Genomic DNA, 26,846 nt, shown 5'->3' with positions numbered 1-26,846 from the left:
TGGTGCTGACACTCACCAGTCCCCGGCCCCCTTCCTTCCGCTTAGCGTACAGCCTCAGGGTGCTGGACTTGGGGTGAAACCCTCCATGCATGGTCAGGAGCTTTCTTGTCTTTATGTCAGTGGCTTCTATCTCCTCCTTTGGCCAGCCTATTACCCCAGCAGGGTACCTGATCACGGGCAGGGCGTATGTGTTGATGGCCCGGATCTTGTTCTTACCATTCAGCTGACTCCTCAGGACTTGCCTGACCCTCTGCAGGTACTTGGTGGTTGCAGCCCTTCTAGCGGCCTCTTCATGGTTCCCATTTGCCTGCGGGATCCCCAGGTACTTGTAACTGTCCTCTATGTCTGCAATGTTGCCTTCTGGTAGTTCAATCCCCTCAGTTCTGACTACCTTCCCTCTCTTTGTTACCATCCGACTACACTTCTCCAGTCCGAACGACATTCCAATGTCATTGCTGTATAGCCTGGTAGTGTGGATCAGTGAATCGATGTCTCGTTCACTCTTGGCATACAGCTTGATGTCATCCATGTACAGGAGGTGGCTGACAACTGCTCCGTTCCATAGTCGGTATCCGTAGCCAGTCTTGTTAATGATCTCACTGAGGGGGTTCAGGCCTATGCAGAACAGCAGTGGGGACAGAGCATCTCCTTGGTAGATCCCGCACTTGATGGTAACTTGTGCTATGGGCTTGGAGTTGGCCTCTAGTGTTGTACGCCACATCCCCATTGAGTTCCTGATGAAGGCTCTTAGGGTCCCATTGATCTATATCAGATATATATATATATATATATATATATATATATATATATATATATATATATATATATATATATATATATATATATATATATATTTTTTTTTTTTTTTTTTTTTTGGGGGGGGGGGGGGTTGTGTTTTCCTTTTCCTTTGTTTGACTAAGTTATTATTTACAGGTGATATAGTTTGTACTTCCACTTAACTGTTGCTCTCTAACATCTTATAAGTGTCTGATTTGCAAGGGAGGGCGATTGACTGTTATACAATAATTTAGCTGCCCTGGATGTTTCCTTTGCTGTGGAAGTACTCCAATTTCTGTATGTAATTTTGAAACGCAATAAAGATATTGTTGGAAAAAAAATTACTCAACAGATGTTTACTTCATCCCAATTACAAGACATATGAACAGCAAACATGGTTAATTTTTTCCCTTTACCTTTGTTAGATCACATTTATGAATTAATGTGCTTCTCGTTTTTCTTTTATATAAAATGTTATAAATAAATCAGTTATAATCAAGTGGAGTGAGTGGAAAGACACAACACATTTACACGTGAAAAAATAATTAATTGTTTAATTTTTCTTTTGAAAAAAACTGAACACGGGTCTCACAGACCCGAACACCATACAAGGGTTAAGTCATCTATACTTATACATCAATACTTGTTATTAATCTCTGACTTTCCTTCACTTTGTGTCCTTTGTCCTGTCTAACTCCCCTCACCTACCGCTGTTTACGGCAGATGCCGCAGCCCCTCCCTAAACCTAGTTCTGCTGGAGATTTCTTCCTGATAAAACTGAACTTAATTAAATAGAATTTTCACCTCAGCCACCACATTGTGCACATTACATGCTGTGGACTGATTTATAGCGTAAATTACTTGATTGTGCAAATATAGTCTGTAAGGCATACTTCCTCTGATTGGTTAACTGAGGTCCTTTAGTTTGTCACTTTTATCTGGCTTTAAACAAACACTGTACCAACCAGGTAAATTTAGTGAGCGCGCGCGCACGCGCACACACACACACACACACACACACACACACACACACACACACACACACACACACACACACACACAAAAACACACACACACCTCCACAAATATATCAGCAACTGCTGGACTGACAGTGCAGAATTTTAATATACTGCATGTTAGTTTGTATGTTTCACAGCCATAAACTAGTCTTTGCAGCATAAGACTTTAAAGCATTAAGTTAGAAAAAATGGCACACTGAACCTCAACTTCCACAACCAAATCACTCTCAGTGTGCCTATGCAGATCCCTTAGAGGCCCTCTCTGACAATATCTGTATGTACCATTTGAACGCAAGTGCATCTGTGCAAAAAGCAGCAGTTGTGGTTTCTCACAGATGGAGATAGAAATCATTGCCTGGAATAACGGAAGAGAGAAAAACAGAGATTGAGGAGAAACATGTGCATTAACCTCCAACTGACTCGAGGCAGGGTGGATGACGCTCTAAGGGAGCAGGAAGAGAAGTGGGGAAAGAGACAGACAATACTGGAAGGAGATTCAGAGACAACTATACTCACAGTTACCACTGACTGCCACACAGCGCCTCAGTGTCCAAACCAAATGTTAACAAATGTATCTGAAGACATTTACTTAACAGAGATAATAAATGCCGGTGCAGACATCAAAGGAAAATAAAATACTGTACATAAAATCTAATACTCATAACTAGAGCTGGGCAGCATCTCCAAACATTTGTATCACGATATCTTCTGAATTTTTGAGTTTGCATTGACTTCTTCTTTTCTTTGGAGTTTATAAAAACTCTTGTGTCCTCATAAAACAACAAAGAAGACATGAAAACAATAAAACACAGCTAAAACAATACACGCTCCACTCTCAGGCTCTGTCAACAACAATTAAATATTTGGCACAGGGCTTCAGAGCCAGTCTTTAAAAGACTTGTTATGATTTTGACTTAGCAGTAATGTCTGCTGCCACTGTTTTTAAAACAAGTCAACATCTGGCTCATTACCTTTAGTATTTCCAACACACAGCTGTTACATGTAGACTTGAAACAAACTCCATTTGGGATAATTCTTCCAAACTCGGGGGCACCAGTTACTCTGTCGTTGGGTTAAAACATTATCTTTGCCTCACCTGGTTCCTGAGTTGCCTCAGTGAAGTCCATCACACAAGAAGCACAATGACAAACAGGCGCAGTGAAGCAAACTAAGCAAAATGATTCTCATATTTAAAAAATAACAATATTTTCTAAAAAAAAAGGAAGACACAACTGGTTACATCGTTAAAAAACAGTCTGCAGGATTCCTTCTCTCCTATTTTAACATCCGGTAGCTAGCATTACTAGCATTTCCTTCACCTTTGTAAGTTTATAAATGTGACATTAATAATGTTAAAAATAATTTTCTTGGTTTTAAAGTAGTGAGCCAAGAAAATTAGTTCTTAGTTGTAGTAATACAGGCCTCTTCTCTAATGGCTGCTAATATATCATTTTTAGGCAACTACAAAGTCCACAATAAATTAATAGTGTGAATGAAATTCAGATCAGTACGCCACATGTAGAACTATACAACCCGGCAATATTGGTCACTTCTACTTAAACACCAGGGTTTTTATAGTTAACCAAAACGAATCTAAAAACTAAAACTAGATGTGAAAGGACCTTATTGTAGCTGGAATTTTCGCCTCATTCACGCAGCTCCTGAAGCAGTTTAATATTCCTCGGCGGCATTTTTTCTGCTATTTAAAATTTCGTTCATTTCTGGAATTACCTGAGGAAACTTCTTTGGATAAAATTATTAATAAAAACATTCATAAGAGAGGGGCGATTAAAGAAATCTATACTATATTATTAGATCTACAGTCTCCTTCTCTCTCCATCCTTGAGGCACAGGGGAAGAAAGACCTTGGGATGGATATAACAGATGAACTCTGGCAATCTTTTCTCCACAGGGTACACTCCTCTTCTATATGTGCCAGGCATGGGCTCCTCCGATTCAAGGTCCTACACCGATTACCTATCTCCAAGGAAAACATAGCCAAGTTCTATCTGGGAGCTGACCCCCTGTGTAACAGATGTAAAGCAGAAACAGGGTCACTCCTTCATACTTTTTGGACGTGCCCCAATCTTCATAACTATTGGGTGTCTATATCTAATACCCTTTCAGAGATATATAACATTAAATTTGATCCTTCTGCTCTTAGGCTGTCTTTGGAGTGATACCTCAAAGTCACTCTCTCAAAATACTTTTCGAATTCTATTGTCTTTGCTTCACTTTTAAGATGGAAGCAGGAAGCTCCTCCCACACATGAACAGTGGCTTGCAGACCTCATGAGGTTTTTTCAACCACCAAATTTCTTAAGGCATGGCAGCCATTTCTATTTAAAACATTTAAAATGATCACCTTATCATGACCTGATACCAAATCTCTACATCACTATCGTAGTTAACTGTACACTGAATGTCCCTTATACATTTTATTTTTATATTTGAGTTTTGTTTGGGGGTTTGTTTGTTTGTATTTCTTCTCGCTTTCTGTTATCTTTTGGGGTATTGTACATATTGAACAACAAAGTACTGTATATTCAAAGTTCTCCCAGTAACATGCGGTTGTAACTGAAAATTTAATTATTAAAAAGAAAACTAGATGTGAAAGAAAAATGTTTCAATTAATTAAAATCAAAATAGAAACTAGCCTTTAAAAAAGCCAAAATAACTGAAATGGTTTTGGGAACCTGGAAATCTGAGTAAAATAAAATAATAAGAGAGAGGTAATATCCTTAATTTTAGTGCTTCTTAAGCTGGTAAAATTTGTTATCATAACTTACCTGATGATGCTCTGTTGGACATGTTTATTGAGACTTTAGATGTCTATAAGACTGTACCTATAAGTCAACAAAAATATAAATATGATATAACTCAGACAAACACTGAACATAATTTAGTAAAAAATGTCCCTTGAAAGAGATCCTTCACACTTAATGTACATTGTGCATTAATACTAGTTTAGCATACCATTGTGTTTAGCAGCAACAACCTAAAAAAAAGATTTTGAACGAAACTCTTTCAATGCAGTTTAATTAATTAAATTCAGACACTTTCTCTTGAAGAAAAAAAAACTCATCCACTGCCCGAAGCCCTTACTGTGCGTTCTGTGTTAACAGACACGTTATCTGCAGAATATGTTGCATGTATCCTTATGACTTTGTGCCTTGAGGGGAAACTGACTGTGGGAGGAGCAACAAGAAAATTAATATTACAGAGCTGAAAAACACAACTACACTGCACAAGTTCATCTTCTCGATAATACTCGTGTTTATTGCTCTCTCACTCTCAGCATGAGTGGAGGAGAGAGGAAGAGACCGCCCACACACCCATCTGCTTCTACTACTACTGCACACACACACCCACACACGCAAAAACACATACATACATCTACATTCAAAAAATCACGCGAAAAAGACACAAATTATGCATTAGTATTAGCAATTACACCACAGCTTTCCAACTTAGATCCATTGTGCCACAAATGTCTGCAAGAAAGTGTTTTGTATGCACCAGCCTATATTACGGTCTTGGTGTTCTTCCAGGTCTCTTGTACTGTGTGATCTATTTGAACATGTTGTCATGTTGCTAAAAAAAAAGGTTGTCTCTGGGTTATCTTGCACACACTTCACACAAACACACACACACACATATTCACAGTACACACATAGTATATCATACTGTCCTCGCCCGCCAACGCTAATTCAAAACATACCTGAAGCATTAGTCGACCATTAGCTCCACTTAAAGATTTATATTAGAGCTGTTTGGCCTTTATAAACAGCAGGCTGCAGAACACAGCCCTGTACTGAAGGCCTCGAACACACCACATGACAAACATCTTAACTTGTAAATTTACAAGTTGAAAAAACCCCCCCGAATTACTCAAGATGTCTGCATCTGCTCTGGATGAAGAAACTACTATGAGAAATACCCAGAAACATGTGACTTAAGATTTATCTCTGTTTGATCAACAGAAGATGAATGTTAGACATTTTCAACCACATAAAACAGCAGTTTGTCAAAAGTCTAGACCCATGCTGACACCATATGAAAATAGGTAACAGGGTATCTATTCTATGTCAGAGTGAACACTGTGGTTATTTTAAAATTAATAGTTTATTTAGTGGGCAGCACGGTGGCACGGTGGTTAGCATTGTTGCCGCACAGCAAGAAGGTTCAATTCCACCATCAGGCCGGGGTCTTTCTGTGTGGAGTTTGCATGTTCTCCCCGTGTCTGCGTGGGCTCCCTCCGGGTACTCCGGCTTCCCCCCACCGTCCAAAGACATGCAGCTTGTGGGGATAGGTTAATTGGAAAATCCAAATTGCCACTAGGTGTGAATGTGAGTATGAATGGTTGTCTGTCCCTGTGTGTTAGCCCTGCGACAGACTGGCGACCTGTCCAGGGTGTACCCCGCCTCTCACCCCATGACAGCTGGGATTGGCTCCTGCGACCCTGAAAAGGATAAGCGGTAGCGAATGGATGGATGGATAGTTTATTTAGATGCCTCTCCTGTTGCACAGAAACAAAAAAGAAGCTAAAATTCAGTTCAGTTCTATTCTATTTATGTAGTGCCATTTCACAAAACCAGTCACTTCAAGGTGATTTATATTGTAAGGTCAACACCCTACTAGACAAAAAACTCCAAGAATCAGATGAGCCACTATAAACAAGCACTCCATCACAGTGGGGGAGGGGGGGGGGGGGGGGGGGGGCTTTGCTTTTAACACAAAGGGAGTACACACTAGCTTTGGTGGAATCGTAACTGGAAATGGGATACTGGCATACCTTTTATCTGCATCTAATGTAAATCAAACCACAGTTTACACAATAAACATGATGTACTGAAGAAGTCTCGCAAGTAATGACCGAGACCATAATTTCACCACAAATGAGTTTACCAAAGTCATAACTGTAGTAAGCACTAGGGGAGTTTTGTCATGTATATATATCATCTATATATATACAATATATAGGTTGTATATATACAATACAGTCTATGCTGGCCGTCAGAGAGATGGTTTAAGAAGCTTCACTAGTGGCTCCACTTTTCATTTTCACAGGCAATGTCCATCTTTTATGTACTTATATACTGTAATATCAAGTAACAGGTTGATATTATCTGTCGATACTAACTACTTGCCGATCTGACAGTATGGCCATTTGTGATGGCCTACAAATGAAAAATTAAAGACAGGAGAAAGATATTGATATTGTATAGTTAGTCCACCAGACAACATTGATCAACTTCCCAGCTGATCCGAGCAGAGTCGGGCAGAGCATAAATAAGTAAATAAATAACTATACATAACACACGTTAGGAAAATCTGTTTAAGACTCAAAAAATATTGGTCGATATATCAGATTTTTAAATGACCAAACATTGGTTTCGGTATCATTCTAATGGCGCCTATGCTTTCAGGTAGAGGGATTCATTTTGCTGGATTCAAAAAATGTTGTTGCAAGTTTATAATATATAAGTTAATAAGTTGCTAAACCTTAGGTTTGGCGAAACATCAAGACAAAGGTGTAGTAAATATACTCTTTTTATTTTTCATTTTGCTTTATTTTGTTTTTACAATATCCGCAAATGACTAAGGGGGCAACTGACGAAGAAGTTTGGATACCTCCAAGAATTTGTGGTCTATCTCTGACTACGAGGTTGATTCAAAGATTCAATTATTAATGTCACATGTTGTCAACTGAAGCTTAATGAGCTTCATCTTAACCTAATCACACTGAGATGCATTCCTCTGGCGTAGGGGAGAGAGAAAACTGTCCCAAAGCCTTTACGGTATCACATGAGCTTTAGTCAAGCTGAAGTCATGTGGCTTCATGTATCCTCAAAGAGACCTACAGCTACAAACTCACTGACACTTGTACAGGAACACAGCACAGATAAACACAGAGATACAATCATCTAGGGGAAGTTTCATGAAGGCAAAAACTAATGAGAAGAATCATCTTGCACTTTTACTAAGAATGTCACCTAGATGAAAATTTGCAGTAATTTTCCAGTTATATACTGCATTGTGCATATGTAGGTACATTCCTGTATGGCTGCTTGTGCTTCGAAAGCATGTTAACATTTCCGAAGCTTTTATTGAATCTAGCAAGACACATGATTTATTATTCCCCAGGACATCATGTTGCCTTACTTAAGAAGTCGACCGCTTTGGAAGCCAACAATTTTTAATTTAGGAGACTCAGCTCTAGCCATGATTCACAGCTCAACAACTGTTATCATATTTTGATTAAACTGATAGTTATATCTAGTTGGTACACCACACTGTAAAAAAAAAAAAAGTAATATATAAGTATTTTACTGTGTATTTTACAGTTTTGTACAGTTTTTCTAGAATATCATTAAATTTACATAAATAGGCTGTGATTTTACATTTCAAATGTAAAACAACATAAAATCACTGTAAATGTAATAAAACAGAATTTTCTTGTTTTTTAAATATATTTGTCTGTACATATGCATATTTAGATTGTTAAAATACATTCACAAATGTATCATAATTTCACAAATATTTGTCCGTTATTTGACAGATTGAACTGTTAAATTCAAATGTAATGCTATGGAAAAATATATAAAATGATTCTTATAAACTTTTTTTTTACATCAAATAATGTTATTTAGGGCGATCGTGGCTCAAGCGTTGGCAGTTCGTCTTGTAATCGGAAGGTTGCCAGTTCGAGCCCCGGCTCGGACAGTTTCAGTTGTTGTGTCCTTGGGCAAGACGCTTCACCTACCGCCTACTGGTGATGGCCAGGGGGGCCCATGGCGCGATATGGCAGCCTCGCTTCTGTCAGTCTGGCTCAGGGCAGCTGTGGCTACAACTGTAGCTTGCCTCCACCAACAAGTGAATGAATAGTGGATTTGTAAAGCGCTTTGAGGGTCTCGAAAAGCGCTATATAAATGCAATCCATTATTATTATCATTTAAACCAACTGTTAACTGCATATTTCTGTACATTTAAGTATTATTATTCATATTGCCGGATTCATTGACCTTGTTTATAGGTAATTTCATTGTTTAATCACATTAAAATGAAAATAACCGTATTTTTATGAGAAAGTTATTTTCTGTTATTTTACGGTATTATTTTGGCGCCCCAGCTGCCGGAACATTACTGTTTTTTTAGGATTTTTCTTTTTTACAGTGCATCTCAGTCAGTGTTGACATTGTGGAGGACTATAAATACCTTGGAGTACACATTGACAATAAACTGGACTGGGCTAAAAACACCACAGCACTTTACAGGAAGGGCCAGAGTCGTCTCTATTTTTTGAGGCGACTGAGGTCCTTCAACATCTGCCAGAAAATGCTGAGGATTTTCTATGAGTCTGTTGTGGCCAGTGCGATCCTCTATGCTGTTGCATGCTGGGGGAGCAGGCTGAGGGTCGCAGATGCCAACAGACTTAATAAACTGATCCGTAAGGCCAGCAATGTTGTGGGGATGGAGCTGGACTCCCTCAAGGTGGTGTCGGAGAGGCGGATGCTGTCCAAGATAAAGACAATGTTGGATAACACCTCCCACCCACTCCATGACATGCTGGTCAGTCACAGGAGCTCGTTCAGTGAGAGACTGAGATTACCGAAAAGCACCACTGAACGACACAGGAAATCATTCCTGCCTGTGGCCATCTCCCTGTACAACGCATCCACTTAACACACTGTTTGCTGCTACAACTACACATGTTTCTTTTCCAAATATTTATTTATAAGTGACTTATGTATGTATGTATGTATATATATGTATATATTGTACTATTCTTAGTTAGCGTATTGTCTGTCTTGTCTTAATGTTGGTTTAAAATGGAGCACTGTAACAAAAAATAATTTCCCCCAGGGATCAATAAAGTATTCTGATTCTGATTCTGATCTCTACCTGACTGATCTGCTCTGCTTTTTCTGGGGTGGGGCCACTATCCAGAATACTGAGTTTACACCTAATTATGTGCATTAATAGTTGGATGGCTAGACGTTTACAGACATCTTTGCCCAACTGTTACATAAGAAGCTAAGTGGAAGACCACGAAAAGCAAAAGAAACCGATTACATGTATTTGTGTAATATAGAAGTAGCTGATCACAGCATCATAAGCCACTCAAATCCTTGAGTTTGGCTGAAAGCTTGATAAATGTCCACTCTGTGTTTGTGTGAATGGAACAACAGGGTGTTTTCTCTTCTCTCATCCTGTTTATGAGGAAATGTAGATGGTGCCTTACTAAGTTTAATTCTGTTGTGTGGAGCTCACCGGTGATTTACGTTGCAGACATTCCACAGATGCTTGACCTCTACACTGCAAATTATGATTTACAGACTTCATCAGGCTGTTACATAAGCTCTGCAGTACCTCTGTGTGGTATATATCAAATCTCCAGTTGATTTTCTTCCTTTCCTGTTCTGAGAGCCCATGTTTACATTTCTGTGTTCTGCTAATGTAATGTTAACAATTCAGCAGGTTAGCCACACATAGGTAGCACCATGTTTTAATCCTCCCAGTGCCATCCACAATCCTTTTACTAGTGAACAATCCCCTCGCACTTACTTTTCAGGATCAGATACAGCTGAGCAGCTAACTAGTAATGCTTGCTTTTGTTATGCTTTGGAGATCTACTGCTACTTTAACTAGAAGATGGTTGGGCAGAGAACCGTGCAGAAGCATTCTCTCAGGCTAATGCTGATATCAGTACTTGTGTCCAGACTTGTGAGATGCCTCTTTTCCGCCCCCAAGCTCAGGTGTCACTACAGGTTCTGGCACGTCCTCAGACTTTTGTTCTGTATTTAGCTGTTAGCATTTAGATATGAAAACCCACATTTTAAATGTGGTTTATCATAGCTACACATCCAACTTTTGCAACAAACCAAATTGCTTGAAAGTCACTTAATAGTTTAGCATGACATATATTTAGCACAAATCCTACAACAAATAGACTGTTTTTGTCTTTTGGGGTTGTTTTTTTATTATTATTACTTGGTTATTTTGATTATATGGAAAGATTATGAATGTGTCTGTTTTAGCCTAAAACCATTCTGCAAATAATAGAGCACCGGAAACACACTGGAAAGAGACCAGGAAACGTCATCAGTCGATAGAGAAGAATATGTTATAAATGCTAATAATCCCACGTGTGGCAAGCACAACGATATGGAGAAATTTCACAGTAATTCTTGCTTCAGTTCTTTTCTTGTGAAAAGTGTTTTTATGAAGTGGTGCTGACAGGAACTGCAGGAGAAACAGTAAAGCTTTCATCACAAGTGGCTTATTTCTTCATCATGCATTCCTTACATATCTGTGCCACTGTAATTTACTGTGTTGTAGCGAACACGGACAGCACAGCAGAAAAATGAATGATAACAGAAGCTACGGCGGGGCACCTGGAGAGCCATATTTCTCATCTCCCTCTTCCTTTCTTTCTCTGGGAAGTAAACTTGGACAGTGAAAACAGGAAGTAGGGCCTACCGTGTGACTCCAACACACTGCCCCTATTTTTAGACGCACACACATACATAAACATGCACAGCCCAGCCCCCGTTTCCTTCAGCCCATACAGAGGACACCCCTCTACTACAGCCCACAGGCAAACAGGGTCAAGAAGAGAGCAAGCCTGAGCTCTTCCTCTATTCCCTCTGCATGAGAGTTTACAAAGCCTACGGAAGCCAAACTGCACTGCACTGAAAATGCTGAAGAGGCTTTCAGCAAGAAACTTCCAGGTCCAGAACCCATGTAAAACACAGATATGCATGTCATTTCACAGTGTTTACTGAAACTTCTCCAACAGACTGTATTGCATTTTATTGTATAATGGTGTAACTCTGCATTAACATGCAGACAGCCTTATATTTTTGTAGCTGCCTGAGATGGTGCAAGTAAAGGACCATTAACTTTTAAGTGGCTTCATCTTCAGGGATTATCGTTTGATTTAATTTTCTACTGTTGCACCACTGTAGAAAGGCTCACTGTAAAAACTTTAGGTGAATGATTTAATAATAAGATTAGTAAAATTTCTAGATTCTACCAAATAGTCCAGATGTGATTACATGTAGGTCAATGGTTTAACGTGGTCAGAGTACTAACACTGCTCAGTAACAGCAACAGCGGTAAGTGATGCCAGTTTCTGGCAAATACATTGGTATAATTATTAATTTGATCACTATCCTCTGCTAGTTATATCCTTATGCAGATTTGGGTCATTTCCTGCACTTCTGCTATTTTTTAGGTGACACCCTGAAAGTCTGTTCTGACCAATTACACTTTTGAATGTGCAGTTTTCACCACAGACGTGCAAATAAAAACTGCTGAGTGAGCGAGACCCAATGGGCATATCAGAGCACAGGCATACTGGTATGCAGGTATTTTTTTCTCTCTCTCTCACCTTTCATTGTGAATTGTATCCTAGACTGAAGGGGAACTTTAAAAATGAACATCTTTACATTGTGTTCTTCTGTCAGAATTAAGTTGTCATTTCTTTTCTGAAAAAGCGAAAATGAAACACTGCATAAAACAATCAGCCGTTTGTACGCCCATTTGCATTAGCACACTAGGGCAACGCCTTTCTTTAAAATTATACAACATGAAGTAAATTTTACTTTCCACACAGACCTTCCAGTGCACAATTGTTTTTGCATGAAACATTCCTCAGATGACTGAACATAAAGTATATAACTGTTTACAGAAATCACAGGCTGGGGCCTTCATCAACATGAGCCTTGAAGTGTGGCGCACTCGTTAACTCGTCAGTCGGAGCTGAACTTGTTTTCGCCTCAGCAGACTTTTCCTGTGTGTCTCCTCTGTCAGCTCCAGCAGCTGAACCACAGTCGTTTCAACCGCAGACAACCACACAGCAATCTGGCTTTGTCACAGTTGCAATACCACAAAAACAGTGTTAGCGCCACAGCTGGGAACAAGAGAGCTGGGAGACACACCAATGATAGTTACTGGTTGAATAAAAAAATATTTTCCCATTTTAAAAACTTTATCAGTCTGCTTTCATTATCTCCATCCATCCATCGATTCTCTTCCGCTTTTGCTTTTCAGGGTGGGTTGGGTTGGGGGGGTGCCCGAATCAGCAGATCCCCTAAACCGATGCATCAGTATCAGATTGCAAATGGCAAAAGTTGGATCAGTGCATCCCTGGAAAGTGCAGTCTTAATGAAAATGAACTTGATCTAACCCACATTTTCACAGATAATTTCACAGGTTTCATTTAATTCACCTAGGTAGTTTTTGTACAATCTTACCTCTACCTTAGAAGAAGATGAAGAATATTTGCACATGTTTATTTTCTCTATGTACAACGGTTCTATGGTTAATTCTGTGCTAATCACAAAGAAGCTATCTCAGCATGTTTGAATGATTTATAGTGTTTTTGAACCTGTATTGTTTGCAATGCATGCATCCCACGTGAATATACTACAATCACTGTATTCCTGCCTCCTACCCCTCTTAGAGTGATGTGTTCAGCTACACACAGATTACCATAGTCTACCACTGGCACTGGTACTTCATAGACTTTTTTTCATATGTATTCCATGTCCAATAGAATTAGACTCTGCACAGAGTCCATGGATGATAATTGCTAATCAAAAGTGATGCAGGAAAGTATAGAAAATGAGAATAAATTGTAATGCCTTTCATTGCAGTTCTGGCAGCTGCTGGCTAAATCCATATGGCACAGAACCAATGTTAAGAAGATATAGCTCCTGCCAACACTACTCACATCACACCCTTTACACTGCTAACAAATGAGGGAAGGTGGGAGTCTTAGCAGGAGAGAGTGAACAACAGAGAGAGGCCAAATGTTCATGTTTTTTTAACAATTATGTGAAGCATTTTCATTCGAGTGTATCAATGTGAGATGGGCTTTTACAGCAAGTGCGCAGACCACTTAATCTGATGAACCTAACAATGAGAAGAGTTGTGACTAAAACATGACTGGACAAAGCAAATGATATCTGTTCGTGCTCATCAGTTAGCCACTTCCTCCTCTTTCATTACATCAGGTGCCCCCAAAATACATGTGAAACATTACAATTTAAACACAAGGCACAGAAAGAGAGAAAGATCTTTACATGTTCCTGTGCAATCTTAATCTGCAATACCAATGCTCACTGTCTCATATCTCATTTTCCTCCTTCTGTTTTGCAGTACACTACAGTACACCCCCGCCAAGTCGCAGTTCAGAGTTTGTGGCCTCAGCCATTTGCAGATTTTTTCTTAGAACCTAACTAATAAATGTTCATGGAAATATCCTCCACAAATAAATACCCCTGTACTTGGAGGGGGGAGGTTTGAAAGACGGCATCGGCATTTCCGCATCATAAGAGTTTACCATGTGCAGCTATCTCGAGTGTTCTTTGTTCTTCTTAAAACCCTTAAGATGCCGCCCAAATGCATATTTAGGATTTTAACTACTTTTTCTACCACATCTGAAATACACGGTTTAAGGATCTTGCTTTGGCACGTACCACCAACCTAAACACTGTTTTCAACCAAGCCATGGCAAAGATGTCCCCCCGGCAGGACAATAGGAACAAAAACCATGACACAAGCCCAAAGTGTTGAGCCAGCCTTAAAACAGTGCATATCCCAATCCAAGTGAGAGTCTGTGGGATGTTCTAGAATAAAGCTGATCCACAAAGCCTCCATCACGCAATCCACAGTACCCTGAGGTCCTCTGCCAGACACCACAGGTATTTGAAAACAGGAAAAAAGTTAATTGAGTGGGCTGCTGTTCAAACACCATTAGACCCTAACCTCCCATTTCCCAATGTATGGAGAGGTCTGCACAGCTCTACCTCCAACTTTGACCATATCCCTGACTTTCACAAGAAACACTTGCAACTATACTTCTATAACTAGGACTGATATATGTAAGAATATGTTTAGCTGAAAAAGAGAAGTTATGGTTCTAGCATTTCTATCACCAGTGCTATGGTATAGAAAAATGTCTATTCAACCATGGAATCCATAAGAACTTTTATTTTGATGTGCATTTCTAAAATCCTCAACATGAGTTTGACAGCTGCTGCAGTCCTCCCCCTCCATCCCTCAGTCATTTAACCATTCAAAAGCAGACAGCTTCCTTCAACACCCTCTTTGTCTTGCTCTTGACTGCCTCTCTACCTCCCCTCAATCGCTGCCTGTTTGGCAGAAACACCAAACCCTGAATGTCCTTCTCCACACTTCTCTCTTTAATGACAAGTTCCGACAAGGCAGCTGCCTACACACGATTCAGAGGAGAACAGAAATTCCTGACAGATTTAGGAATGCGATCTCCTTTTCATGTCAAACGAACATCAGTTCTTGCACCTTTTTTCTGTTCTCCAGCGTTTTTTTCTCCAGCTTAGCCAAAGCCACATATCAAACTGATATTTGCTGGACTGAAGTAGCGTTAATTCATAAATCATGTTCACCACAGACCAACCAGTGACCGGCCCTGCTAAATCACATCCCACATGTGCTGGATATGCAAGGCAAAGCACAGTTCTCTCATTAATTCTGAAATTATTGAGTTTATTTACAATTTGCCACATACTTTATTACGTCTTGGCAGTTTGGAAACTGGTCAGTACCCAAATGCTGTTACTTCAGCAAGTCAACTGTGAGCTACTGGAGCACTTTGCACAATCCATTACACAACAATTTTCATATCGTTGATTACTGTTCTTCATGCATGCTTGAATAATGAGCTCAAATTTCTGGGACGTGAACTCACTGTTATGACAGAGTGTGTGTGTGTGTGTGCGCACTATGTGACCTGCTCGGCAGGTATGACTTTCTCCTGAAGGTGATTATTCACAGAGCTTGTAAAGGCTTGCGGGAATACAGTGACACATTTGGATTTATGCCCAGGTTTTTTTTGTTGTTGTATTAATATTGTTACTTGTCACAACACGGGTATTAGGTTTCAGTTCACATGCTTTTGTCAAATGAAATATCTGCAGATTTTTTGATTTCCAGGCACAGTGGATACTGTATCACCACCATTAGACAAAGACAACACACCAGTGTCTCCAAAACCTCTTTCGTTTACTGCAGAACTATTTTGCGTCATGGGATAAGATCTTGCCAAAGGATAAAACTGTCCAAAAACCTTAACTCTCTGACGTTCCTTTGCCATGAATGAAAAGGCTATTGTATGTGCTGCAAGTGGGGAACTGTGTGGATTATTTAATGGAGTTCATAAAATTCATAAAAGATTAAAGGAGAAAGCATTATCAGATATGAAGAGACAACAAAAGTGTGTGAAAGCAGAAGCCACAGACATAGACAGGGGAGGACAGTAAAGCATTCAGGTGGGACATTGTGGGACAGTTCAATGTGTTCTCGTCCCAGGGTTTCAAATACATCCACGCAGGATTACCTTTGGTGTTGGTGCTGTGATGCACCGACTGCGGCAATACTGGTCTAATGTTTTAAAGAACAGTGGACCCTGGATTGAGTCCCAGGTGGGGGCTTTGTTTTCTGCACTTTTTTCCAATTTCTTTTCACTCATGTGTTTGTGTTTGTTGGTAAAGTTTAATAAGGTTTGTTTTAGCATGCAACACTCCACGATATTAACCCTACACACTGCAAAATGATGCTTATGGCCACTGACTGCATCTAAATCAGGGGTCTTGAACGCCAGGCCTCGAGGGCCGGTGTCCTGCACGTTTTAGATCTCACCATGGGTCAACACACCCAAATCAAATGATTAGTTCATTACCAGGCCTCTGAAGAACTTCAAGACATGTTGAGGAGGTAATTTAGCCATTTAAATCAGATGTGTTGGATCAAGGACACATCTAAAACCTGCAGGACACTGGCCCTCGATGCCTGGAGTTCGAGACAACTGATCTAAATGAAAAGCTGTGGTAAGTCTACTGACTCTGAATGCGCCTGAGTGACTTTTATGTGGCAAAGAAATAATTTTAACTCAATATCTTGATGAATTACTGGATAACACAATAACTGCTGAGTTTAGATAGAAAGCAGCCTGGGTTTTGTTTTGTTTTCTCTGTGCCTGTGGTTACTGGCTACTGACAAGTGGCAAGGCACCATCTGATATGTGTATCAGTCTGATCCTGACCCAAAAGATTTCCCTCAGCAACAATCAATGGGGCGGTCTATTCAGTTCTTTTAATTTATAAAGCGTGGATAGCCATGTTTAAGTTGAGCCGTTTGTCACCTTACACACAAAACAGACACTCACAGTCTCTTTATCATGCTGACGGATTCAGTTTCCTAATTTAACACTGATATTCATTCATTATTCTCATCATTTCTTTTAAATTAAAGATGTGTTTGAGTCCTATGGCCTATTTTTCATTGTCCCAAAATTTTTATATTAATTTCCATCCTCTATACAGCTACCACTGTTAGGCTTTTGCTCACTCTGAAATCACATATTTATTTTCTTGTCTGGTGTTTAAGCAATCCACACAACATTTTATTTCATCTCCTGTTTTCAAACCTACACTCCCTGAATCAGCAGCAAATTTCAAAAAAATGTAAGATGAATTAGTCTTGTATTCATTAGTATAAAGAGTAATTAAACTTGGAGAGATACCATCAGTCTCCCACCCCCATGGGGCCCCGGTGTTGGTAATACTAGCAGATGACACTGCAGCACTTACGCTAACACACTTTGGTCATCTAAACATAAAATGATGAGAACCATGTAGCTCCAGAAACAAAGCACAGACTGCATTTGTATGACACTCGGGGGAAAAGTAAGAAGTTGTGTTTCATGATTGATGACGTATGATACAAAAACAATCTGCTGACTAACAGTAAGTACTCTGCCTGAGTTCCTGGAAGACATGTTTGGGTGTCACAGACAGGTGGCACGGCTCTCCTGAAAAATACTGTGTATAATAAAACATCACTGTGAGGCAAACAATGTGCACATTGTGATTTGTGGTAATGTTCTTCTGACTTTCTAAGCAGTCTGAGTATCATTCTCCTAAAAAGATCTCATACTTCTTCAAGTCTGTCATATGCCGAAGAATAAAATAATAAGGTTCTTTTTTGTGTGGGAACTTACACAAATCTGTAACCGAGCCTGAGCCCAGAAATAACAAATAAATCACTCTTTGGTATAAGAGGGACTGTTTTAGTCTGGAGCAAAGTTAGTCTCCATCAACCTAACGATGAAATTTAGTTAAGGTTCCACTACTGATTTCACAGTCTAATATTATTATGGATGCATGTTATGCCATATTCTTGATATTTAAATAGATTTATTGTTTCCCTGTATGCATGATTGAAGAAATATTTGGAAAGATGTTACGGCCCTAGCGTAACGTAACAAAAGAACAAGTGGAAAAAATTTTATTCATTGACTTCGCACCAGATGCAGTCACACTGAACAAATCTCGTAGTTCATAATATAATACAACATGACACAAAAAGATGTGGTACCATGTAATGCGATACGATACAATCCAATGGAATAAGATTGGATCAACAGACATGCAGGGTTGCTAGTTGGTACATGATACAGGACATGTTGGTTTACACAAGAGTTTTCTTTACAAGTTTCCTCTTTCTCACCACAATAAGAAACAACACATGGCCTCAGCTAATCAACTCACTGATTGGTGATTACTTCAGACTTGTATTGATTTCAGCCATAAGGGCAGCGCTAAGTGTTGGGAGTGAGAAAGAAATCCAGTCCAAGAAAATCATGTTTTGTTATTCTGGAATTATTTGATGTGAAGAATTGGTTTGAAGCTACTATAGTAAACATCAACTTTCTGAGCCTTTGCAATTCCTCTGCTTAAAGGATAAAAACACTCCACAACAGACTTATAGCTTACGTTAGCATTACTCATGAGGAAATTACACAGTCTTAGTTCCCACACGCTGTTATCTAGTTCTTCTTTGTCTAAGCTGACATAACTCTTGATGTAGCTTAAGTTGAGACATGTTCGCCCGTGGGAGTGCCTTAAAACAAGTGCAAACACAAGGTGCAAGACTCAGAGGATCAAGATGAAAAATTCCTGTCATGCTGATGAATGAAAATGGATCAGGCTGACAGCCGTATAGCACCTTTTGACTTAAAAAGCACCACTGCAGTTCAAGAAGATTACTATTTTCATGTGTAGTAATTTATATTTAGAGGTATACCTCTGCGATCTTTCTTGCCCTTTACTTGCATACATGGAGCTGGAGGCTGGAAAAAAGCAGCAAGACTAGCACAAATCACAAGTGACCGTACTGGAATGAGAAGGCATAGCGCTAGGTTACCAGCTAATGCTAGCAAACACTTTTAGTAAGTACCATTCATAAACTGTACAATGCACAGACACTAATAAAATATCACTCATCAAAAAACTGAAGGACAAACTTCTTGGATTAGCTGTGCCTCACATGTTTTTTGCAAGATAATTCATTATAAGGCTACAACGGAACGAAAGCACAAACGGTTCTAGTTTAGCAGCTAAAGTTATCAACAGTGGCCATACTGTTGGTTAACATGCGTTTTGATGCTGAAAAGTTGGGCATTTTCACATGAAAGGTCTGATTTGCCTTCAGGAGTCAGCCTTGAGTGGCTACAAGAGGAAACACACTTTTTTGGCTTCATTTTTGAGCTCTGGAGGTTGCCACTTGCAGGCTAGAGTAGCTTCAATAGTGTACCTTAAATGAGATTTGTCAATATGATGCTTTACTTTTTGCTTGATATAACAACTTAAGAAGGTTTAACAAAGACCTGAACTTGATAAAGTACTCTGTGTTTCATAATAACTAGCAGAAAGTTTCAACAGGCACATTGTGTAATACTACTACTTAATTTAACTGAATTTTATCTAACTTGAGTTACTAGTGAGTAGTGAGGAGAAAAGTCATAACAGCATCCCTGTTTGATTATTCCCTACATTCTACAACATTAAGGGCAATTAAATGTTTTTAATATAGCACCAGATTACAACAACAGTCATCTCCAGCTGCTTTATATTTTAGGCAAGAGAACTCCAACAATCCGATAATTCCTATGAACAAGCACTTGGCCATGGTTAATAGGTAGAACTCAGTTTTAACAGAAAGAGACCTTCAGCAGAACAAGGCTGTGTGATGAGCAGCCATCTGCCACGACCGGCTGTGGGATGAGAGGAAAGTGAAGACAGAAACAGAGGAGCGCAGAGAGACTGAACAACAAACAAGCGAGCAGAAATAAATGTAATGATATGAAATAGTGTAAATGCACAGGAAGTCCACCAGCAGCACATGTGATACAGCTCAGAAATATTTAAACCCATCAGAAGATTCACTGAGAGTCTCGTATTCCGAGTCCTTCTGTCAAGAACTTAATCTTAACACATGAGACTTCACACTCCCCCACAGAACAACCTTCTCTGTCCTACAGTGCAACATTCTGTAAAGGTTTCCATCCACTGCTTTCTCTCTTCCTGTCCTTCTCCCAGCTCTCTCTCACTGTGTCTAATGGACCTGATGGCCTCATCAATAATACAATCAACCAACTATTTGCTTCAGCGGCTTCAGACAACAATGGACGGCTCCCCAATGCTTCTGTGAATGTGTGCATGAGTGTCATGCATTTGGCCTAACTGCATCCACTCTTTGTAGCTCTGTTGTGGGTCACTGGTTCATCTAACAAGAGCACAACAAAGGCAACAGGATCTATATTGTGTGTGTAGCGAACCCTGTTGTGCATCTGCTAAACTTAGCTGCAGGACAGCAGAGTTTGGGTTGCAGAGATCCTGTAGTGTACAACAAAAGTGTGATCATCTTTGCACAGTTTATAAAGATGCGATCTGTGGTCTTTCCAGTAGATGTATCAATATACTGTATATCTGTATGTGAGAGTTGGATGAAACACCAACAGTGACCATGTTTGGAGTCGCTTCTGCTCACAAGTCCCTGCATCCCAGCATTTTGTCTTTAACCACCTTTCAGCTGCTCTTAGTGTTATGTGGCTAGCTGCTGAAGACAGTCAAGTTAGCTAGAGGAGCATGTAACAGAAGCAGAGCCAGACATTTCCCTTGGTTTGGTTCTCTGCACAGAAAACATGACTTCATATGAATCAGCATATTGTTCCATGTCTGCTGGATGTGTAAATAAGCAACTGTTCGCTAACACAGCATAACAATTTAATAACACACTATGTCACTTTCCCACTTGTTCATTTTAGAGGAACAAATAAACTAAGAGTCAAGGAAACTGATGTACCAGCTCATGGTAAGAACATGAGCTTCTACAATATAAATGCTGTTATAAATAGAAATATTTGTTTGTACTTTTGAATGTTTGAATGAGCTAGTGTCATGCTAAACTCTTATGCCCCATGTCATCTGCTCTGTTCAGTTGACTTGCAGGTTGAGATCTGCTCAATCCAACTTTGTTTACCTAGTTCACAGCAACAGTCATTTCAAGATCTCAAAGATACGCACAAGGTGTCCCATCGCTGCATTAGGAAATAGTGAAAAGGGTTTCATATTCCCAACTCGTCCTATACGGAGGCTTGCAAAGGACCATCTGGAATCACATTATAAGTCATTTAATGTACATCATCAGTGGTGAGAAGGTGAGTTTAAAATTTTAACCCAAGCACTGCTCTTCTTCTTTCACCATGTCTTTCTTCAACACGCTAAAATGCAAACCACAGTCTCTGCAGCAAAAACCTCCGAGGCTAAAAAAGAAAGTTTCTTTTAATGGCCACTTGAAGCTAGCTACAGAAGTCCTCACATGTTAAAATGTCCTAAATTAAAGCAGAACTAAATATTTTACATTCTGTTATGATAAATAGTTATGGGTTTCTTTGGGTGATGAGAATTTTGTATAATTCATCCACCTGGATACTGGTGCAGCCTAGACCTAGGAACATGGCTGCTTTGATTGACAGGTGTGCCCACACAAGGCTCTGTGGCCAGCAGCCGTCTGCTGAGCCTAACCTCCACTAACTGAAGTCACTGAAACTGACTTACTGGTACTGATGCCTTTGGAGTGAAATTATCTTAAAAATAATACTACCCAAAATAAAAAACTGTGTTTAGGTTTTTGTGAGTCAAACTTTTGTACTTTATTTTTAGGTTACTTAGCATTAATTACCCTGTCTGTACGCTGCACTTGTACAGTTTATAGATGCAGCTCGCAGACCTGGGCTAATAATTTAGCGCTCCACCAGCTCATCATTTCCGGATCCAAAAAAGCAGCATGTGGGTTTAGGAAACACTAATGCTGAGAGTTCAAAAGAGAGAGTCTGAAATCAATCTTTGACCATCTTTTATATACAGTCTATGGTCTTAATCTACTGCCACCTCTCCATTTTCCAAACGCAGCCTTTGTAGCTTTTTAAGACATCAGTTCTCTCTCTTCATCCACTAATCAGAATCAGAATCAGAATCAGAATCAGAATGGGTTTATTGCCAGATGTTGAGGTTTACAACATTAGGAAATTGCTGCGGTGCTTCAGTGCAAACAATAAGAATTAAAGTGCTATGTAGAAAGAAAGATATGTGCATGAGATATACATGAGATATATACATGAGAATAAGAATTATGAGTGCTACGTAGAAAGATATATACATGAGTGCAGGTGGTGATCAGTGCCAGACATGAGATGATGCAGTGACACAGCGTAGGGTCATGAGTTAGTGGCTGCAGCACGTTCGCCAAGCACCATACAATAGGACACCGTGATGCATCTTGTGATGCCAGCTCCATGTGGCAGTATTTAACACACTGGGGTGGGGATCTTTCCCATAACTTTTCCATCTGAAAAAGCCAGTTGGAAAAGTTACTTTTTTTTCTTGGCATCCACACTTTACAGCTATCATTCGCTGCAAGTAGATGTTTACTTTCAATTGTGAACATGTCTAAAAGGGCAGGGCTTGAACTTGAAATCGAGATGATGAGCAAATGATCTTCACTTAATCTATTAGTTGACTCCCACTTGTTCTGAATATGAATCATTTATCAAGTTAAAAGCAATTAATCATTTATCAAGATAACACACTAAATACTGAGCGGTCAAAGCTTCTCAGGCATCAGGATGTCAAACCCTAAAACGATGCACGTTTATGGTGGGTCATTTTGGTTAACTGCACTTTGCTTTTGAAAAATGCACTCACTAGTTATTCATCTCTGCCTCTCTTCCACACTGCATCTTTTATTTTACTTATTTATTTATCTATTTATTTGTCCTGTCTCAAAGGGGGGTGTTGGGGTTTTCTCTCATTTATTGTGGAGCAGCCACATAAAAAACATTTTTCATCGCGGGCACATACAGCTCACGTTGATATCATGTTCCAGACAAAGGACTGATAAAAATCAAATTTCTGTTAGTGTAAAGAAGTTTAACTAAAAATGTAATCAATTAGGTATCTTAATATAAGACAAAAAGTGCAATTTTAACAGTATGTCTCAGTTTTTTTACATGATAAAAAAAAATGCTGCTGTAGTAAATGAAAGGAATCTGTGAGTGTGACTCTTTGGGATTCAATTTGGTGTATTGTAAATGGCCCGAGGGGAAGTCTTTAACAGTAGGAAAAGCTGTAAAACTTGTTAAAATGTATCCTCTCCTTCACATTTTCCAAAGTAATCCAGAACTTCTTTGTTTGACACCCCTGTTGTTGGGTCTTTAGATTATATATACAGCGCCTGGAGGTGACTGCTGTTGTGATTTGGCGCTATATAAATAAAATTAAATTAAAAACAACATTAGCTAAGCCTTCTGTATTATTAAGTGTTGGTCCTGTCTTATTATATAGAGTCTGTAGATTATGTAATATGATGGAACACACAGCTTGTATTTTTAGGTGTAAATCCCTGCAACTATATGACTACTTATAGTCTGCTTCCTGCCAGACTCCCGGGAGAATTGTGATTGGAAAAAGAGTGATTAACTGATTCATTGGAAAACTTTCCACTGAGGTCCGTTTGCCTACGACAGAGAAGGTCTGAGCACCTTGTTCGACTATCACTCCCACTGTGTGTGCTTCAGGTGTCTTACCCAGTCCTCAAAGTGCTTGCTGCTGTTCTGCAGGATGTCCTCGAATTGGATGATGCAGTTGGCCACGAAGTCGTCGTAGCCAATGGGCGCGTCGTGGAAAACTGATAGCTCTATCTTGCGGCCGTCGTGGACCTCCGTGATGAACTCGTAATTCCACGTGGGGCTGTTGGTCTTCTGCTTGGTGGAGGTCTGGCCCACGCGAGAGTCGTCCACGTTGAGGGCGATGTACGTGTCCAGGAGGAAGGTCTGAGTCTTGGGACCGACGGCGTGACGCAGGGACCAAGCTGTGGGTTTGAGGTCCAGAGCCTCGCGGATCCTGATCTTCAGCTGCCCGTTGAAGACCACCATGGCGATGAAACGCGCTTCCAGTAAAACCACAGGACACCTTTCACCTCAAACACCCCCAAATCAACCGTGCTTTAGCGCTTTGAATAACAGCTCCGTTCAACCGGTGGTCCTCCGGGCAGAGCGTGTTCCTTCCACTCCGATATGAAGGAGAGAGTGCAGTCACCAAGCACACCAAGCTGCTGTCGTGTCTCGAAACGTCTGCACTTGTCGATTATGCTACAAAATTTCCCCCCAGAAACTGAACTTCAGTGGCGGAAAAGCGACCGTTAGCCCGGGAAGCCTTCAGAAGTGCACGGAAGAAACATGAATAGCTACGGCGCACATACGAGCAGAGGCCCCAGATGTGATTCGCTCTGTCATGGTGTTTACCTTCGAGGTATTAAAAAGCTCTGTTAGCTGCAGCGGGGCTCCCTGGAAGCACTGACCTGCGTTGCATTGCACCGTGCGGAGGGTGGGAGGCTCCAAATACCTGCTGCCAGCCGCCGCGGCGCACTGGAGATGTTCGAGCTGCGAACCAGACAGCGGCCGGTAACGACCGCAGCAGGGGCGGAGAGAAGGGGGGCGGTGGGTGGATGTGTCAAAACGGGCTCCTGCTGCTTGGTGCACGGCCTGGTGTCAGTCCAGTGCAGCTGTTTGAGCTCAACTTCCAGTGGACACAGCCTCCCGACACCGCTGTGTGTCTCCGTCTCTCTCTCGCGCGCTCTCTCTCTCTCTCTGGTGCAGGAAATGCGAAAAACACGTCAGATTTAGCGGAGCCTGATGTGACAGACGGGGGAGTGCGACGCAACCAAGACTGGGGCGGTGTTTAGGAGCAGCGGGGCTGGGGGGGAAGGTTGGATGAATATGAAGGCAGAGAAATAAAAGCCTGAACAATTCACCAAGGTGCCCTTGAGCAAGGCTAGGGCTGTATAAAGAAGCCAGTGCAGGTTTACACAGTAATAGGCGTGTGTGTAAAGCTGTTTTATTAATGCAGAAAAAAACAGGTGTGTGTGCAGAAAAACAACAAGAGTGTTTAATACTGAAATGTGGACGCCTAGCAGCATGTCTCCACTCATTTTGCTGCATGTCCAGGTGCAGAATTATGAACATTCATTCACTCAATAAAGGCCACTTGCCAAGGCCATAAAAAGATGGGACCTTAGGGGGATGAATGTAGGGATATGTGAGGCATGTGTGGAATTTAAAAGAGGTGACTGAAAGCCATGTTACTTATCAGCAGCATGATGTGTGCAGCACTGAAGAAAAATATAACCTAAAACATCTGCAGCCTCAAGTGGCTTTCACAGCATTAAGCAACATTTCAGTTTTCAGTTTTGGTTTACCAAGGATGCAATGCACAGATTGTGAGTAATTGCCTACTTTGCACCTGCAAGACTGCATTGCAAGATATGAATGTTTGCCAGGGCTCTAGCAGGACTCTAATTAGTTTTGCAAAATCGTGTCATGAGTCTTCATAGTTTCCATAGTCTTTAAAACTGTACCATCGTTGTTTGAATTCCTTCCAGGGTAAAAATGAAGCGGTGTGTTTGCAAGGAGCCAGACACAGCATGTGACACAGAGGAATGAGATTTTCTACCTTCTCATATATACAGACAAATGCTTTATATATTTGACACAGAACCTGCAGTCTGTTTCTCCCGAGGCACAGATGACAAATGTGATTTATGTGCAAGCTTAGTTTTATTTGGAATAATTGTAGAAGAAGAGTCAGGCGTCTGCTTCATTTAACAGCAGAAACTACAAGGTGACCGCATGCACGGGGATCTGTCTTAGTGCAGGAGCACACATACCTGACAGGCTCAGTACAACACCAAGAGTGATTCACATTTTACACAAGGGAAGGATGCATTTATGTGCAGATAGCATTTAGTGTTTTCAGCACTGGAGCAGCTGAAAACACTGACAAAATATCAGACTGGTATCAGTTTTTAATAGAGAGTGAACATGTTCTGTTATCTATTAGCAAATATGTAGGACAAATATGTAGGCTTTCACTGGCTTTGTTTAATGTGTTAGACAAAAAAAACCCAATTTAACCTGTTTTGTTGACCTGTTTTCAAACAGCTGGTCTCTTTCTTTAAGTTCACTTTTGTTGAATACTTGTGCAACAACAGTTACAAAAACAGAGAACCTTTTTTTGTGATGTATCTTCATCTCTTTATCTTTTTTTTTTTTTTTTTTTTTTTTTTCTTTATCTCAAATATGAGGAAGTTTGAGAAGACTCCAAAATATCTTTACAATCTGCAGAACACAAGTGTGTTAGAGGCTAGTTTACTTGCCTCATTTAGGCCATGTTATGCAAAAGTGAACATTAATATACAGTGGGGGTGCAGATTGACTGAAAAAAGGTGGATATTGAGAAACACTCAGATGAGCAGGGTGAAAGTGATCTGTTATGCTTAAACCTTGAACATCACTGACCCCTGTTGTCGATTGTTTGTAATTTCAAGTTTCAGGCACCTCCCACCAGCTGCAAAAATGATAAACTGCACTGCTTCTGAGAGAGGACAGAGAAAGTAAATTACTCTACACTGTCTGTCCCAGTTTAATTCTCTTACAGCCTCTTACCATGGCCATTTCTGTGTCAGAAATACAAGAACTAGCGTATTACTATCATGATTTTTTTCAATGTCCTAGAAAATTACAAGGTGACTGAGAAATAAGACTTTTTCATATACTCATAATATACTGACCTAATGATTTCAAGAAACACACAGAGGTGGAACC

General features: G+C 40.2%; 1 protein-coding gene across 1 annotated transcript in view; it reads right to left on the bottom strand.

Annotated features, from left to right (window-relative positions):
* LOC146655262 (protein kinase C epsilon type-like) overlaps window positions 1-24,859 on the bottom strand; it is a 99,006-nt gene extending 74,147 nt beyond the window's left edge. The window contains exon 1 of the mRNA XM_085427264.1: window positions 23,772-24,859. Within this exon, the coding sequence (XP_085283390.1) occupies window positions 23,772-24,119 (348 nt within the window). The 5' untranslated portion in view covers window positions 24,120-24,859. The remainder of the gene's footprint in view (window positions 1-23,771) is intronic.
* Between the last annotated feature and the right edge of the window lie 1,987 nt (window positions 24,860-26,846).

Source organism: Rhamphochromis longiceps, linkage group LG13 (genome assembly GCF_057381845.1).
Source record: "Rhamphochromis longiceps isolate RC_006_pf linkage group LG13, R_longiceps_female_GT1.1, whole genome shotgun sequence".
Classification (NCBI taxonomy): Eukaryota; Metazoa; Chordata; class Actinopteri; order Cichliformes; family Cichlidae; genus Rhamphochromis; species Rhamphochromis longiceps.
This window is presented reverse-complemented; position numbering and strand designations above follow the sequence as displayed.